At 52.2% G+C, this 15,404-nt stretch overlaps 1 protein-coding gene across 3 annotated transcripts in view; it reads left to right on the top strand.

The window, feature by feature from the left end:
* The window catches only part of Scn5a (sodium voltage-gated channel alpha subunit 5), a 57,394-nt gene extending 43,499 nt beyond the window's left edge, over window positions 1–13,895 (top strand). For all 3 annotated transcript variants that reach the window (XM_070042440.1, XM_070042441.1, XM_070042439.1), the window contains 7 exons: window positions 911–1,033; window positions 3,635–3,916; window positions 4,668–4,721; window positions 5,283–5,420; window positions 6,485–6,589; window positions 8,530–8,800; window positions 9,844–13,895. In XM_070042440.1, the coding sequence (XP_069898541.1) occupies window positions 911–1,033; window positions 3,635–3,916; window positions 4,668–4,721; window positions 5,283–5,420; window positions 6,485–6,589; window positions 8,530–8,800; window positions 9,844–11,111 (2,241 nt within the window). In that variant the 3' untranslated portion in view covers window positions 11,112–13,895. The remainder of the gene's footprint in view (window positions 1–910; window positions 1,034–3,634; window positions 3,917–4,667; window positions 4,722–5,282; window positions 5,421–6,484; window positions 6,590–8,529; window positions 8,801–9,843) is intronic.
* The last annotated feature ends 1,509 nt before the right edge of the window (window positions 13,896–15,404 follow it).

Raw genomic sequence — 15,404 nt, 5'->3', positions numbered from 1 at the left:
CAGAAAATGAGAGACGATGTCCAGTCTTTAGCCCGGGACAGCTGCGAGATTAGGATCCCACTGCTGTGGAAAGGCCAGGGTGGATCGAGTGGTGTGAGCCTTTGCCAGGAACAGAGATGAAAAGGTGGTTGGTTGGTGACAGGGCATTGGGTGCCACAGGCCTGTCCTTCTAGCTGCTCAGGAGGCTGAGATCGGAGAATCGGGGTTCGAAGCCAGCCTGGGCAGGAAAGTCCATGAGACTCTGATCGCTAGTCAATCACCAGAAATGGAGCTGTGGTTCAAATGGTAGAGTACTAGCCTTGAACAAAACAGCTCAGGGACAGCGTCCAGGCTCTGAGTTCAAGCCCTAGGACTAGCCAAAAAAAAAAAAAAAAAAGAGGGAAAGAAAGAAAAGAAAAAAGGGAGGGAGGGAGGAAGAAAAAGCAAGCAGAGAGCATGGCACCTTTGTGTTCCTACCCTAAAAGTCTCCTTTGGTCTCACTGGGTGTGAATGTCTCAAGTCTTGGATACTCTATCCTTTCCCCATGTAGTTTACCTCTAGCTTCCTCACATGAGAGAAGACATGGCATTTGTCTCTGAGCTTTCCTGACCTCACTTCACGTGATTTGTTCTGGGTCTGTCCATTTCCCTGAAAATGGCATTATTATATTCTTTCTGATGGCTGTGTAATATTCCACTGTGTAGAGGGGCCACGGTTTTTTAGATCCACTCACCGATTGGTGGGGGGGGGGGCATCTGGGCTGCTTCCATAATCGGGCTATGGTGAAGTGCAGCAGTGAACATGGTTGTGTAGACGTCTTTATGGTCTCCTGGCTTGTGATGTTCTGGGTGTATGCCTGTCTCAGTGTGGGTCGGGAACCCTGCCGTCCCTCTCCACACCTCTTCCTGGCCCCCTTTCCTTTCCTCCCCAGGTGTCCCTGGTCAGCCTGGTGGCCAACACGCTGGGCTTTGCCGAGATGGGCCCCATCAAGTCGCTGAGGACGCTGCGTGCGCTGCGACCCCTCAGGGCCTTGTCACGGTTTGAGGGGATGAGAGTAAGTGGGGGAGCCACCTCCCACCCAGGTTCACTCGGGGAGGCCTAGACAGGAGCGAGCATGGCCGGGGAGTATGGGAAGTGGCTGAGCTCCTGTTACCCCAGCTACAAAGGAAGAGGAGATTGGGGGAGGGGAATTGCCAAGCCGGCCTGGGTAGAGAAATCTGTGAGACTCCCATCTCCATCGAAGCAGCTGGGAGCGGTAGGGAACGCCTTCCATCCCAGCCACAAGCAAGAGCCTAAAATAAAGGATCGGGGTTCAGACTCATGCCTGAGCAAGACATGATACACTTTATCTCAATAAATAAACAGCACCGTGGCCTCGCCACGGCCTGTAATAATTCTAGAGGCCCAGGAGGCAGAGATCTGAGCATGGAGGTGCAATGCCCACTTTAGCAGATGACAAAAAAAAAAAAACCCACCTCAAACCTCCAGCAAAAATACAAGAACAAAAGGAAACAAAAGTATGTGTTTATGTGGGCATTTAATTTTTTTTTTTAAGTCAGGTGCCAGTGGCTCCCGCCTGCCATCCTACCTACTCAGGAGGCTGAGATCTGAGGATCAGGGTTCAAAGCCAGCCTGGGCAGGAAAGTCTGTAGGACTTTTTAAAAAAAATATCTTTAAACTTGTTTTTCTTAAGGTGATGTACAGAGGGCTCACCACGGGACTGTGTATCTTCCCTAAACTACCAGAAAAAAAAAAACTGGTGTGGAGCTGTGGCTCAAGTGGTAGAGCACCAGCCTTGTGCAAAAGAAGCTCAGGAACAGCACCCGGGCCCTGAGTTCAAGCCCCAGGACTGACACAGGAAGGAAGGGAAGGAATCCCAGTTTCTTGCAACCAGACAACACATGCTATTCCATTGCTCACCGGACACCAGAAGGCTCACTATTTGTCTGATGGCTTGGATCTTGCCTTTATCCACTCCCCCCCCTACCCTGCACCCCAAGTTCTTGGCAGAAAGCCCACCCACAAGTGACTAATGGGCCTGAGTTAATGTCTCTGTGAGAGCCAGGACATTTGATTGCAATGGGACACGCGGACATGCTAGATGCCAAGAATGCCAAGCCGGGGAGCAGCCAAGGGCAAAAGCGCCTAGGGTTTCTCTCCACCACCCCCTGCCAGGCAGCTCGGGGCAGGGAGGCGGGGCCTGGAGAGCTGCGTGCCCAGCCTGCTCAGATGTAAGGGAGGGAAGGAGGGAGGGAGGGAAGACAGAGATCAGACAGACAGACAGAGATGGTAGAGATTATATAGATGATAGAGAGACAGAGAGAAAGATGATGTAGACAGGCAGATGATACATAGACAGCAGAGATACATGTTAGAGAGAGATGATGTAAATAGACGATTCGTGATAGATAATATAGACTGATAGAGATGAGAGGTTAGGTGAGGATCGATTAGATAGATAGATGTGAGAGATAAATAATGGTGATTGACAGATATAGACAGACAGATAGATTAAGGTAGATAAGGATAGATAGATTATAGAGATAGATAATACATAGATGTTACAAATAGATGATAATATATAAATAGATATAGACAGATGATAGGTAGATAAAATAGATGGATAGATAGACAGATGTTACATATAGATGATATAGATTGATGATGATGATGATGATGATGATGGATGGATAGATAGATAGATAGATAGATAGATAGATAGATAGATAGATATAGGCCAACAGGTTGACAAAGATAAATGATAGGTAGATAAAGATAGATGATAGCGATAGAAGATAAATAGATAAATGTTAAATAATATAGATAGATGATAATAGATATAGTCGGCCAGATACAGACAGAGATAGATGATAGATAAAGATAGATGGATAAATGGATGGATAGCTAATTGATAGATGATGGTGATGATAAAGATAGATGTTACATATAGATGATGATGATAGATAGATAGGAAGGTAGGTAGGTAGGTAGGTAGGTAGATAGACAGACAGATGTTATACATAGATGATATTGATGATGATAGATAGATAGCTTGATGGATGGATGGATGGGTAGATAGATGGATATGTAGATAAGTAGATAGATAGATAGATAGATAGATAGATAGATAGATAGATAGATAGATAGATAGATAGACAGATAGATAGATAGACAGATGGATGGGTAAATAGGTAGGTAGATAGATAGACAGACGGACAGATAGGTAGGTAGGTAGGTAGACAGACAGACAGAGACCTGCATAGCTGGAGAGATAGATAGATAGATAGATAGATAGATAGATAGATAGATAGATAGATAGATAGATAGATAGATAGATAGATAGATAGATAGATAGATAGATAGATGGGTAAATAGGTAGGTAGATAGATAGACAGATGGACAGATAGGTAGGTAGGTAGATAGACAGACAAACAGACAGAGACCTGCATAGCTGGAGAGATAGATAGATAGATAGATAGATAGATAGATAGATAGATAGATAGATAGATAGATAGATAGATAGATAGATGATTGATAGATAGGTAGATAGATAGACAGACAGACAGACAGACAGACAGATAGATAGATAGATATAGTGGCAGGCAGGCGATTCTGGCCGCACACACAGGGGTACCCCATGTCCCCCCCCCCGTAGGTGGTGGTCAATGCGCTGGTGGGCGCCATCCCCTCCATCATGAACGTCCTGCTCGTCTGCCTCATCTTCTGGCTCATCTTCAGCATCATGGGCGTGAACCTGTTCGCGGGCAAGTTCGGGCGCTGCATCAACCAGACGGAGGGCGACCTGCCACTCAACCACACGATCGTGAACAACAAGAGCGACTGCGAGGCCTTCAATGTGACCGGCGAGCTGTACTGGACCAAGGTCAAGGTCAACTTCGACAATGTGGGCGCCGGCTACCTGGCCCTGCTACAAGTGGTAAGTTCCAGAAAGGGGGACAAGAAGGGGGACCAACGGGGCCATCTCAAACCCCACACAGGAATGGAGGAACAGGCCGATGCCGGTGGCTCACGCCTGTCATCCCAGCTACTCAAGAGGCTGAGATCTGCAGGATCACAGTTCAAAGCCAGCCCAGGGCAGGAAAGTCCGTGAGACTCTTACCTCCAATGAACCACCAGAAAACTGGAAGTGGCGCTGTGACTCAAGTGGTAGAGCGCTCGCCTTGAGCAAAAGCAGCTCAGGAACAGCGTCCAGGCCCTGAGTTCAAGCCCCATGACCAACAAAAACAAAATGGAAATGCCAAGCCAAGCTGGGTGCGGTGTCTCCGGCCCATGTCATGCTAGCTGCTGAGGAGGCTGAGATCTGAGGATCACAGTTTGAAGCCAACTCTGCCAGGAAAGTGCATGAGATTCTTCCCTTCCACGAACTAGCAAAAAGCCGGAAGTGAAGGCGTGGCTCAGGTGGTAGAGGACCTCCTTGGGAACACAAAAGCTTAGAGACAGCACCCCAGGAAATGAGTTCAAGCCCCGGTACTGGCACAAAAATAAATAAGTAAATAAAAGCTCGCTACTCACTCACTACAGGGTTTTCTAGAAGGGTCTTTAGCTCAGTTGCTCCCTCCCCTTCCCTCATTCCTAACCCCAGACTTGCCCAGTTAGACAGGGGCTTCGTGTAGCTCTAGTGAGACAGTTGGTTTAATGATTTCTCTTGTGTTTTCTTTCCCTTCCAGGCAACTTTTAAAGGCTGGATGGACATCATGTATGCAGCGGTGGACTCCCGAGGGGTAGGAGATCATTCCTGTTTCTTCTTGTTCATGCCAGCACCGAAGACTTGAACTCAGGACTGGGCTTTGTTCCCTGAGTATTTTTTTTTCATCTCTTGCTCAAGGCTGGTGCTCTACCACTTGAGCCACCAGCTCTGCTTCTGACTTTTTACTGGTTCATTAGAGATTTAAAAGTCTCACAGACCTTCCTGCCCCGGGCTGGCTTTGAACCACAATCCTCCAGATCTCAGCCTCCTGAGTCGCTAGGATGACAGGCGTGAGACACAGGGGTCCTCTGTTTCTTCACCGAATTCACTCCAGGAGAAATGGGGTGAAAGCAAGAGAGATGCAAATTGACTTCCCCCCTCCATTTGACCAACCCCATGACGCCAAGACCCAGGCTCCCAGGGCTGAATCCTGAATCCTATGCTAAACCCAGCAGGCCTTCTGCCCTCCCTTGCCTCTGTCCTCTCCCCCCTGCACCCCTGCCTCCGTCCTGTCCCCCACCTCCAGTCCCCTTGACCTGTCCTCTTACACAGTGCCCCGGCTGGCTGACCATCTCTCTTGACTTCCGTCCCTTAGTACGAAGAGCAGCCACAGTGGGAATACAACCTGTACATGTACATCTACTTCGTAGTCTTCATCATCTTCGGCTCCTTCTTCACCCTGAACCTCTTCATTGGCGTCATCATCGACAACTTCAACCAACAGAAGAAAAAGATACGTAGACTACATATACATACATATAGTCTACATACGTAGAATACGCAGAAGACATACACTATGTAGATTATGTACAATGCATTGAGTTCACAGAATATGTTCAAGACATAGAAGACATGCAGTATGAATACATACAGTATGAATGCATACAGTATGTAGAATATGTACAATACATAGAATGCATAGAACATGTACAATACATAGAATACTCACAATACATAGAATAAATTCAATACATAGACTATGTACAATATATAGACCACATGCAATATGTAAAATACATTTAATAAGTAGAATATGCACAATGCATAGAATGTATAATAGAATCTATTATATTCTATGATATATAATAAATATATCATAGAATATATTATATTCTATTATATGTAATAAATATATAATAGAATATATTATATTCTATTATATATAATAGAATATATTATATATATTCTGTATATTGCATGTATTATACATATATAATAATACATACAATATACAGAATGTATAATACATACAATATACAGAATGCATTCAATATGTAGAATACATACAATGCATAGGATACATAGAATAGTACACTCAATATGCAGAAATGTACAACAACACATAGAATTCATGGAAAACCAGCTCTACCTGGGTTGGGTTGGGTGGGTGGGGCAAGAAGTAGTAGCCATTCTGGCTCCAGGCTCACGGCCTTTCCTGCCCAGGCTGGCTTTGAACCATGATCCTCAGATCTCAGCCTCCTGAGTTCAGCTGGGATGGCAGGCGGCCTCTGGCATAGGCCATGTTATACTGAACGCAATCCAACAGGGCAGAAAGAGCCACCGGGCCCGGCCCAGCTGGGTAGACAAAGGGGAAGGGTGAATGAACAATTGGTTTGGAAACCCTGAAGCCAGCTAGATCTCCAGGGATTTTTGGAAAGGCAGGTTTCGCTGAGAATGTTTGATGCAGTATAAAGCGAGACAAAGCCCATCTTGATACAGAGTCTGCCCTGACACCCCCCCCCAATCCCAGAGGTCAATGAGAACCCTCAAAATGATATCAGTGTTGTCTCTCTGCACTTAGGAGGCCAAGACATCTTCATGACAGAAGAACAGAAGAAATATTACAATGCCATGAAAAAGCTGGGCTCCAAGAAACCCCAAAAGCCCATTCCTCGGCCTCTGGTGAGCCGGGCTCCCTGGAAGAATCAAGAGGGCTGTTCTTTTGGGGTGGGAGAGTTGGAACCTTAAGATTTCGCCCTCCTCCCTAGCCATCAGGGCCGCCTCATGATCCTTCAGCTTCAGGGAGAGGTACTCTGATGTCTGGGCTTCACACCAAGGCTTCATCCTGACATGGATGGGGGGGAGAGGGGCGAAGAAGGTGCAGATCCACGGAAGATATATAGCCACAAGACACACCTGGTCCCTTGGGGTACAGATTTTACCCAGCCCCACACCCATGCTTGTTTCTTTGCTTGTTTATTGCTAGTACTGGGGCTTGAACTCAAGGCCTACCGTGCTAGCCCTGCACTTGTGGTTGGTTGTTTTTCCTAAGTCAACGCTGGTGCTCTACCACTTGGGTCACACCTGCACTTCTGGCTTTTTGCTGGTTCATTGAAGATAAGTCTCTCTCTCTCTCTCTCTCTCTCTCCCCCTCCTCCCTCTCTTTCTCTCTCTCTCCCTCTCTGGTTTGTCAGTCTGAGCTGGCTTTGAAGTGCAGTCCTCAGATTTGCCTTCTGAGTAGCTAGGATGACAGGCGTGAGCCACTGGTGCCTGGATCAGACCTGGTGTGTGTGTGAGACAGAGTCAGAGAGACAGACACAGAGAGACAGAGTGTGTGTGTGTCTGGAGCTTGAACTCAGGGCCTGGGTGCTGCCCCTGGGATTTTGTGCTCAAAGCCAGCACTCAACTACTTGAGCCATAGCTCTGCCTTGGCTTTTTTATAACCAATTGCATGGATATGAGTCTCACAGACTTTCCTGCCTGGGCTGGCTTGGAACCTCGATCCTCAGATCTCACTCAGATCTCAGCCTCCCGAGTCCCTAGGGTGACAGGCCTGAGCCACTGGCAGCTGCATTTACCATGAATGACATATCAATACTGTTTGAGTGCTGGTAACTCACTCCTATACTTGTAGTGACGCAGGTGGCTGAGATCCAAGGATTGAAGTTTGAAGCCAGCCTGGGCCACAGGGTCTGCGAGACTCTGATCTCCAATGAGCCACCAAAAAGCCAGAAATGAGATATGGCCCAAGTAGTAGAGCTCCGTCCTTAAGCATCCTTAAGACCTCCCAGGCCATGAGTCCAAGGCCCCAAACCAACTCCCCCCACTCACACACACATACACCAATTCCACTGAGCAGAATAAATTAAAAACAATTCCATCAAAAGAATAATGCAGCGGCTGGGAATGTGGCTTAGTGGTAGAGCGCTTGCCTCGCATGCATGAAGCCCTGGGTTCAATTCCTTAGTACCACAGACACAGAAAAAGCTGGAAGTGGCGCTATGGCTAAAGTGGTAGAGTTCTAGCCTTGAGCAAAAAGCAGCTCAGGGACAGTGCCCAGGCCCTGAGTTCAAGCCCGAGGACTGGCAAAAATAAATAAGAATGGAGAAAACATACCAATCCAAGGGACTGATACCATTGCTAGAATTGACGTTTAACATTGACCTTGAGCCTTCAAGGTCATCCAGGAAATGGCTGGATAATCCATCCACGAGAGAGTCTGAAGGGCATCGTCCCATCCAAATCTAGGGAAAGAAGACAGAGGGAGAAAAATCTTCAGAATTCAGGGAGAGCCAGGAAAAGGATAGGAACCTCGGAGCTGGGTCTCAAAATCCGGGGAAACATTTAGGACAGGAAAAAAAACAGATGTGAATCTAGGGGGAACACTGAGGCAGGAAGACCGGGTGTGAATCAATCTGGGGGGAATGCTGAGGGAGGAGGACCGGATGTGACTCTGGGGGGAACACTAAGGGAGGAGGACCTCTTTAGTGAATGTGAGTCACTTGGGTGCTGGCCTGGTGGCCCTGGGAAGGCCAAGGGGCGATGGCCACCCCAGGAGAGGCTCCCTTGCCTGCCCAGCCCAGGCCCCGGGCCAAGCCCCACATCCTCCTTCCTCCTGGCAGAACAAGTACCAGGGCTTCCTCTTCGACATCGTGACCAAGCAGGCCTTCGATGTCACCATCATGTTCCTCATCTGCCTCAACATGGTGACCATGATGGTGGAGACGGACGACCAGAGCCCCGAGAAGGTCAGCATCCTCGCCAAGATCAACCTGCTCTTCGTGGCCATCTTCACGGGCGAGTGCTTTGTCAAGATGGCCGCCCTGAGACATTACTACTTCACCAACAGCTGGAACATCTTCGACTTCGTGGTGGTCATCCTCTCCATCGTGGGTGAGCCAGGGTGCCGGCCCCAGCTGGGCAGAGAGGCTGACCACCCGGCCGGGCCTTCTTCCCACCCTTGGGTCTATGGGGAGGCCCTGGAATGCCCCCTCTCCCGCCCTCCCTTCCTCCAGCACCCCCTCCCTCTCCCGCCCTCCCTTCCCCTCCCTCTCTCTCTTCCCTTGTCTCTCTCTCTCTCTTTACTGGGGTTTAAACACAGCTCCCTGGTTGCCCTACTGCTCAACCACGCTGCCAGCTGTGCTTTTTTGCTGGTTATTTTGGAGATGGATTCTAGGACCCCTTGGGTCCGGTCGTGGGGCCTGAACTCTGGGCCTGGGCGCTGTCCCTCCGCTCTTCAGCTCTACCCCTTGAGCCACAGCGCCACTTCTGGCTTTTTTCCTTTTTGCTTATGTGGCACTGAGGAATTGAACCCAGGGCCTCAGGCATGCAAGGCAAGCGCTCTACCACTGAGCCACCTTCCCAGCCCCATGATCCTACCTCTTTTTTAAAGAGGGAGACGTGACTGAGGCAGCAGAGATTTTTTTTGTTGTTGTTTTAACATTTCCACAAACTCCCGAATCCACGACTTAGAATAATGAGGAACTAGAAAGCCTTGAGCAAGGCTGATGCGCTGCTAACCAACTACCTTTGGTCTCAGACACCACCCAGCCATACCAGCTGTGTTAGGAATGCTTGTCATCCTAGCTACGCAGGAGGCTGAAGATCTGAGGATCACAGTTCAAAGCCAGCCCGGGGCAGGAAAGGCTGTGAGACTCTCACCTCCCATGAACCACCATGAAAACCCAAAGTGGTGCTGTGGCTCAAGTGGTAGAGCGCTAGCCTTGAGCTGAAGAGCTGAGGGACAGCGCCCAGGCCCTGAGTTCGAGTCCCACAACCAACACAAAAGAAAGGTGGTGAGAGGTAGTGCTAACACACCTGTCCCTCCCAGAGGTGCTTCATCTCCCTGGATCCTCTCTGGGTGGAGGGGGCCAGTGCTGGCCTGGGAAGCGTAGCGATATTCTTACTGTCCGCCATGCTGTCTGCCATTCTCATAGGCACTGTGCTGTCCGACATCATCCAGAAATATTTCTTCTCCCCCACGCTCTTCCGGGTCATCCGCCTGGCCCGCATCGGCCGCATCCTCCGGCTCATCCGGGGTGCCAAGGGCATCCGCACCCTGCTCTTCGCCCTCATGATGTCCCTCCCGGCCCTCTTCAACATCGGCCTGCTGCTCTTCCTCGTCATGTTCATCTACTCCATCTTCGGCATGGCCAACTTCGCTTACGTCAAGTGGGAGGCGGGCATCGACGACATGTTTAACTTCCAGACGTTCGCCAACAGCATGTTGTGCCTTTTCCAGATCACCACCTCGGCCGGCTGGGACGGCCTCCTCAGCCCCATCCTCAACACCGGGCCTCCCTACTGCGACCCCGATCTGCCCAGTGGCAACGGCTCCCGGGGGAACTGTGGGAGCCCGGCCGTGGGCATCCTGTTCTTCACCACCTACATCATCATCTCCTTCCTCATCGTGGTCAACATGTACATCGCCATCATCCTGGAGAATTTCAGCGTGGCCACGGAGGAGAGCACCGAGCCCCTCAGCGAGGACGACTTTGACATGTTCTACGAGATCTGGGAGAAGTTCGACCCCGAGGCCACGCAGTTCATTGAGTACGCCGCCCTGTCCGACTTCGCCGACGCCCTGTCCGAACCCCTGCGCCTCGCCAAACCCAACCAGATCAGCCTCATCCACATGGACCTGCCCATGGTGAGCGGAGACCGCATTCACTGCATGGATATCCTCTTCGCCTTCACCAAAAGGGTGCTGGGCGAATCCGGGGAAATGGACGCCCTGAAGATCCAGATGGAGGAGAAGTTCATGGCGGCCAACCCGTCCAAGATCTCCTACGAACCCATCACCACCACGCTGCGGCGCAAGCATGAAGAGGTGTCGGCCATTGTCATCCAGCGCGCCTTCCGGAGACACCTGCTCCAGCGCTCCGTGAAGCATGCCTCCTTCCTCTTCCGACGGCAGACCTGCAGCAGCGGCAGCGACGGGGGGCTCTCCCAAGAGGACGCCCCAGAAAGAGAAGGCCTCATCGCCTACATGATGAATCAGAACTTCTCCCGGCCCAATGGTGGTGGTGATGGTGGCCCTCCCTCCAGCTCCTCCATCTCCTCCACCTCCTTCCCGCCATCCTACGACAGTGTCACCCGGGCCACCAGCGACAACCTCCAAGCCAGGGTGTCCGACTACAGTCGGAGCGAAGACCTGGCCGATTTCCCCCCGTCCCCAGACAGGGACCGCGAATCTGTCGTGTGACCCGGGACTTGGCATAGTGGCGAAAAACGGGAGCGAGGTCAAAACCAGCCTCACGTGCTGGGCCTTTCCTGGCTTCGGGGAAGGGGGAGCTAGCTGGGGTTCAGGGGGGAGGGAGGAGTAAGAGCTGAGTCCCCAGCGCCCTCCCCCCAAAATCCACCAGGCACAGTTCTGTGGCAGGGAGAGTCACAGGTGGAGCTGAAGCTGGTGCCCTGCTCCCCGCCCCCCCCCCACTCCTCACCCCCAGAATTCACGGGGGGAGGGGGCCTCTCTCTGGAGAGGGCCTGGTCTCGTCCGGTAACTTCCTGGGGTGCACGGGATTCGGGAGGGGGGGGAAAGGCGATCTAAAGCAGGAAACTCCATCCCAGGTGCCACCGCCCCGTTGAACCCTAAAACAGAGACTTTGTCCGTGTGACTGGGCTTTCATATGATATTTGATATTTTTTTACTGGAGCCGAGAAGACAAACTTTTTCCCTCCCCCCTCCCTCCCCCATCCTCCCCCCCCCAGTCCCAGCGATTCACGCTGTTCTCACCCCCCAAACTTCTGGAACTCAGAGCACAGCGGGGCCAGGTGCTGGTGGCTCGCGCCTGTCATCCTACCTACTCAAAAAGAGTGAGATCTGAGGATCCTGGTTCAAAGCCAGCCCTGGGTAGGAACGTGTCTGTGAGACTGTGTCCAGTGGGTGGCGGAGTGCGGGGGGGCGGGGGACCAGACAGGGAAGCAGGTGGCTTAAGGGGTCAAACACCCAGCTTTGAATGACAAGCAAGCACAAGCACCCCCCCCGAGCTCAAGCCCCAGTCACTGGCACCCAGTGAAGACAATGTGGGGTCCAGTGGGGCTCCCGAAGACCTTCATGGAGAGACGGGGCTCCCAGGCGGCAGGAGCTGAAGGGAGGGGGGGGAAACAAAGCCTCTTACTCACACACGTGCACACACACACGCGTGTGCACACACACTGAACACACCAAGGCCAGACACAGGCTCCCCTCAGGCCTATGTTAGCAACCGAGACGGGCTTTCCTCATTAGCTTCCAAGGGCAGAATCTCAGCAGGACTTACCTGTAGCCATCTATGGACTTCCCTGGGGTCAGCCCTACACACAGGAAAGGCCCCATGGCTGGCCTCGAAGTCCAGGCATGGCCTCAACTTCCCTGGCTCGAGAGTATTAGCCTGACATGCCAAGGCTGCAAGACCCCGATCTACTCCCTGGCTGCAGAGAGCGTCTCTTCTGCTTCCAGAACCTCACAGGCCTCGCCCATGGGGCCAAGGGAAGACTCGATTTTGCAGCTGGAGAGTGGACAGATTCATGCCTGTCACCCTAGCTACTCAGGAGGCTGAGATCTGAGGATTGCAGTTCGAAGTCAGCCTGGGCAGGAAAGTCCGTGAGACTTTCATCTCCAGTGAACCACCAGGAAACCGGAAGTGGCGCCATATATATGGGCTCAAAGTGGTAGAGCGCCAGCCTTGAGCAGAAGAGCTCAGGGGCCATGCCCAGGCCCTGAGTTCAAGTCCCAAGACCGACAGAAGAGAAGAGTAGCTTTTCCACGCTGTAGGGGTGAGGGACTCAGCTTGAACACCGGTCCAGCTGCGATCACACATGCCCATGGCTCTCCACTGGGTGTTTCCTGCAGAACATGGCAGGGAGGAAGGACAGCAGGTAGTTCGCCACTAACCCTGGCAATGGCTGCTCACTTTTTCTCTCCTCACTGAAGAGGATAATGTTCTGCAAGTGATGGACAGTGTGTGCTGGTGACAGACTTTCCCCCCGGGGAGGGTGGAATCCAGGGCTGTCTCCGTGGAGTTGTGCTTTTCTTTTCTTTTCTTTTTTCAGGGAAAAAAAAAAAACACCCTTTCACTAGTCTGATCTTCCTTCCCACCATCCCTTTCGACTGAGTCCGACTCTCCTTCCCGCCATCACTTTCGACTGCTGACAATCTTGGTTCACATATGCAAACACTGGAGCGATGGATGGACGGATGGGGCTGAGCCTGAGCAGGAAGAGCTCAGAGACTCTCCACACCTCCACCCTGCATCACCTCACACCCCCCCCAAGCACCTCGGTCCCTCCCCCCTACCCACGCCAGGCCTCGGCTGCCCCTAACCTACCTCGCCCGGCTGTCCAAGGGGCTGGACAAGGGCATGTTTGACGTGAGGCCCGGGGCAGGGCCGAGGAGGAGCATGCGGCTGGCAAGTCAAGTATTAATGTCTCTTGTCAACCCCGATCCTCTTCTGGGGAGACCCCACGTTCCCGCCCTCCACTTCACCCCACCCCTGCCTTTCCTTCCTTCCTTTTCTTTGTTCCCAACCATCCAGTGTGACATTCTCTCCAAGTGGAAATCTTATTTTTGTAGATCTGGGCTTTGGTTCCCCCTCCTACCCGCCCCCCCATCTCCAAGGCTTGGAGAAGGTGGATCCTGGGTCCCTGGCATCTTCTGGGCCCCTCCTTCATGTAGGGGGGTGCCTGTGGCAGGTCAGGCCACAGCAATGAATGTGTGGACAGGCCAGGGCACGCAGCTGTCCCCGGCTGGCTGTAGATGAATGGCCGAGTGCGGGGACCTGTGCCAGGCCCAGCTCCTTCGCCCCGTGTGACTTTTGATTTATTTTTCTAGAACTTCACCAGGATCCACAGAAGGGGAGAAGAAAACAGAGCCGTGGGAGGAAGGGGGGGAAGAGGAGCAGTGGGGGACAGAGCACCCCGGTGCCAGGCATTGCCTGAGCTGTGTGTGAATACTTCCCAGCAAGCGTGTGTATGGAATAAAAATACATATTTTTAAAACAAACCAATAAATGGCTTCCATGATGTGGGTTGTGGTTTTTGGGTTTTTTTTTTTTGGTGGGTTTGTGTGTGTGTGTGTGTCTGTCTGTCTGTCTGTTTGTCTGTCTGTGTGTTTGCCTTAAGACTGGGACTCAAAACTTGGTATCTGATGCTTTTGTTGGCTGGCTGGCCTGTTACCACCTGAGCCATGCCTCCAGCCCCGTGTTTTGGTTTTGTGCCAGTCCTGGGGCTTGAACTCAAGGCCTAGGCACCATCCCTGAGCTGCTTTTTGCTCAAAGCTAGCGCTCCACCACTTGAGCCACAGCGCTACTTCTGGTTTTCTGGGTGGTTCCTTGGAAATAAGAGTCTCCCAGACTTTTCCTGCCCAGGGCTGGCTTTGAACTGCAAGCCTCAGATCTCTTCCTCCTGTGTGGCTGCGATGACAGGCGTGAGCCACCAGTGCCTTGGCTTCTCTGCTGGTCTTGAAGCCAGGGCTGGGGGCTGGGGGGCCTTCCCAGGGCTTTGGATCGGCCCTGTCTCAGGCGGGCAGGCGGTGTGAGATGAGGCCCAGGAGGAGGCTCTGAGCGAGCGAGTGATCGAGCAGACGCCTGCCCTGCTGTAATACTACAGCTGTCCCCTGCCAGGCGGGGAGGGGAGGCCTGGGCCAGGCGGGTGACTGTGAGTGACGGATGTGGGCTCTTGGGTTACAGATAAGGCATGCAGGCCAGGATCTGAGGCCTTGGCACAGAGAGAGAGAGAGGGAGCGGGCTCAGGACAGACGTCAGCTTTCGCCCTGAGCCTGCAGCTTTGGCATGCCCTACAGCGTCAGCTCTGCCAGCCACGGGACTCGGTGCCCTGGAGGCTGGAGGGGACGGGGTGGGGGGTGGGGACCCACAGAGGCCTTAAAAAGCAACTTTAACCCAGGGGCCCCTCAACAAAGTCAGCCATGCCCCTTCCCACGAAAGACTGATGCATTTCCACACTACTCCTGGAGGCTGAAATAGGAGGATCGCGGTTCGAAGCCCACCCAGGAAGGGAAGTCTGTGAGACTCTCCCACTTCCCATGAGCCACCAGAAAAAGGGCCAAGAGGTAGAACTGGGGCTCAAGCTGCTGAGCACCGGCCAGCCTGGAGAGAGACATTGTTTACACCCTGCCCTGGATGTGGAGACGTGTGTTCCCACATACACGTGTGTGCACCCATGAACAGGCAAAGGCGTGGCAGCCACCAACAGAGTCTGTATGAGAAAAGTCTCTTCATTATTCTGCTGGGCCAGGCCCCTGCCTGGGGTGAAAGGAGCCTCCATCCCAGTGGCTCGGGTCGCTGGGATTACAGGCGTCTGCGACTACACCCAGCCGTCTGAGGAGCTCCAGGACAGAAGAACCAACCACACTCAGGGGCATGCAGCCCTGGAAGGCGTGCGTGGGGGTCTCTGGTATCGTGTCGCGACTGGTCACACCCCTCAGCCTCCCATGCCAGACAGGAGGCAGCGAGGAAAGCCAGTAAACCGGGGGGGAGTGGAATGAATGGGTATGCACACT

The sequence above is a fragment of the Dipodomys merriami genome, unplaced genomic scaffold (genome assembly GCF_024711535.1).
Source record: "Dipodomys merriami isolate MVZ:Mamm:240054 unplaced genomic scaffold, mDipMer1.0.p SCAF_325, whole genome shotgun sequence".
In the NCBI taxonomy this organism is placed as follows: domain Eukaryota; kingdom Metazoa; phylum Chordata; class Mammalia; order Rodentia; family Heteromyidae; genus Dipodomys; species Dipodomys merriami.
The sequence above is the reverse complement of the archived record's forward strand: the minus strand, read 5'-3'. Positions and strand labels throughout refer to the sequence as shown.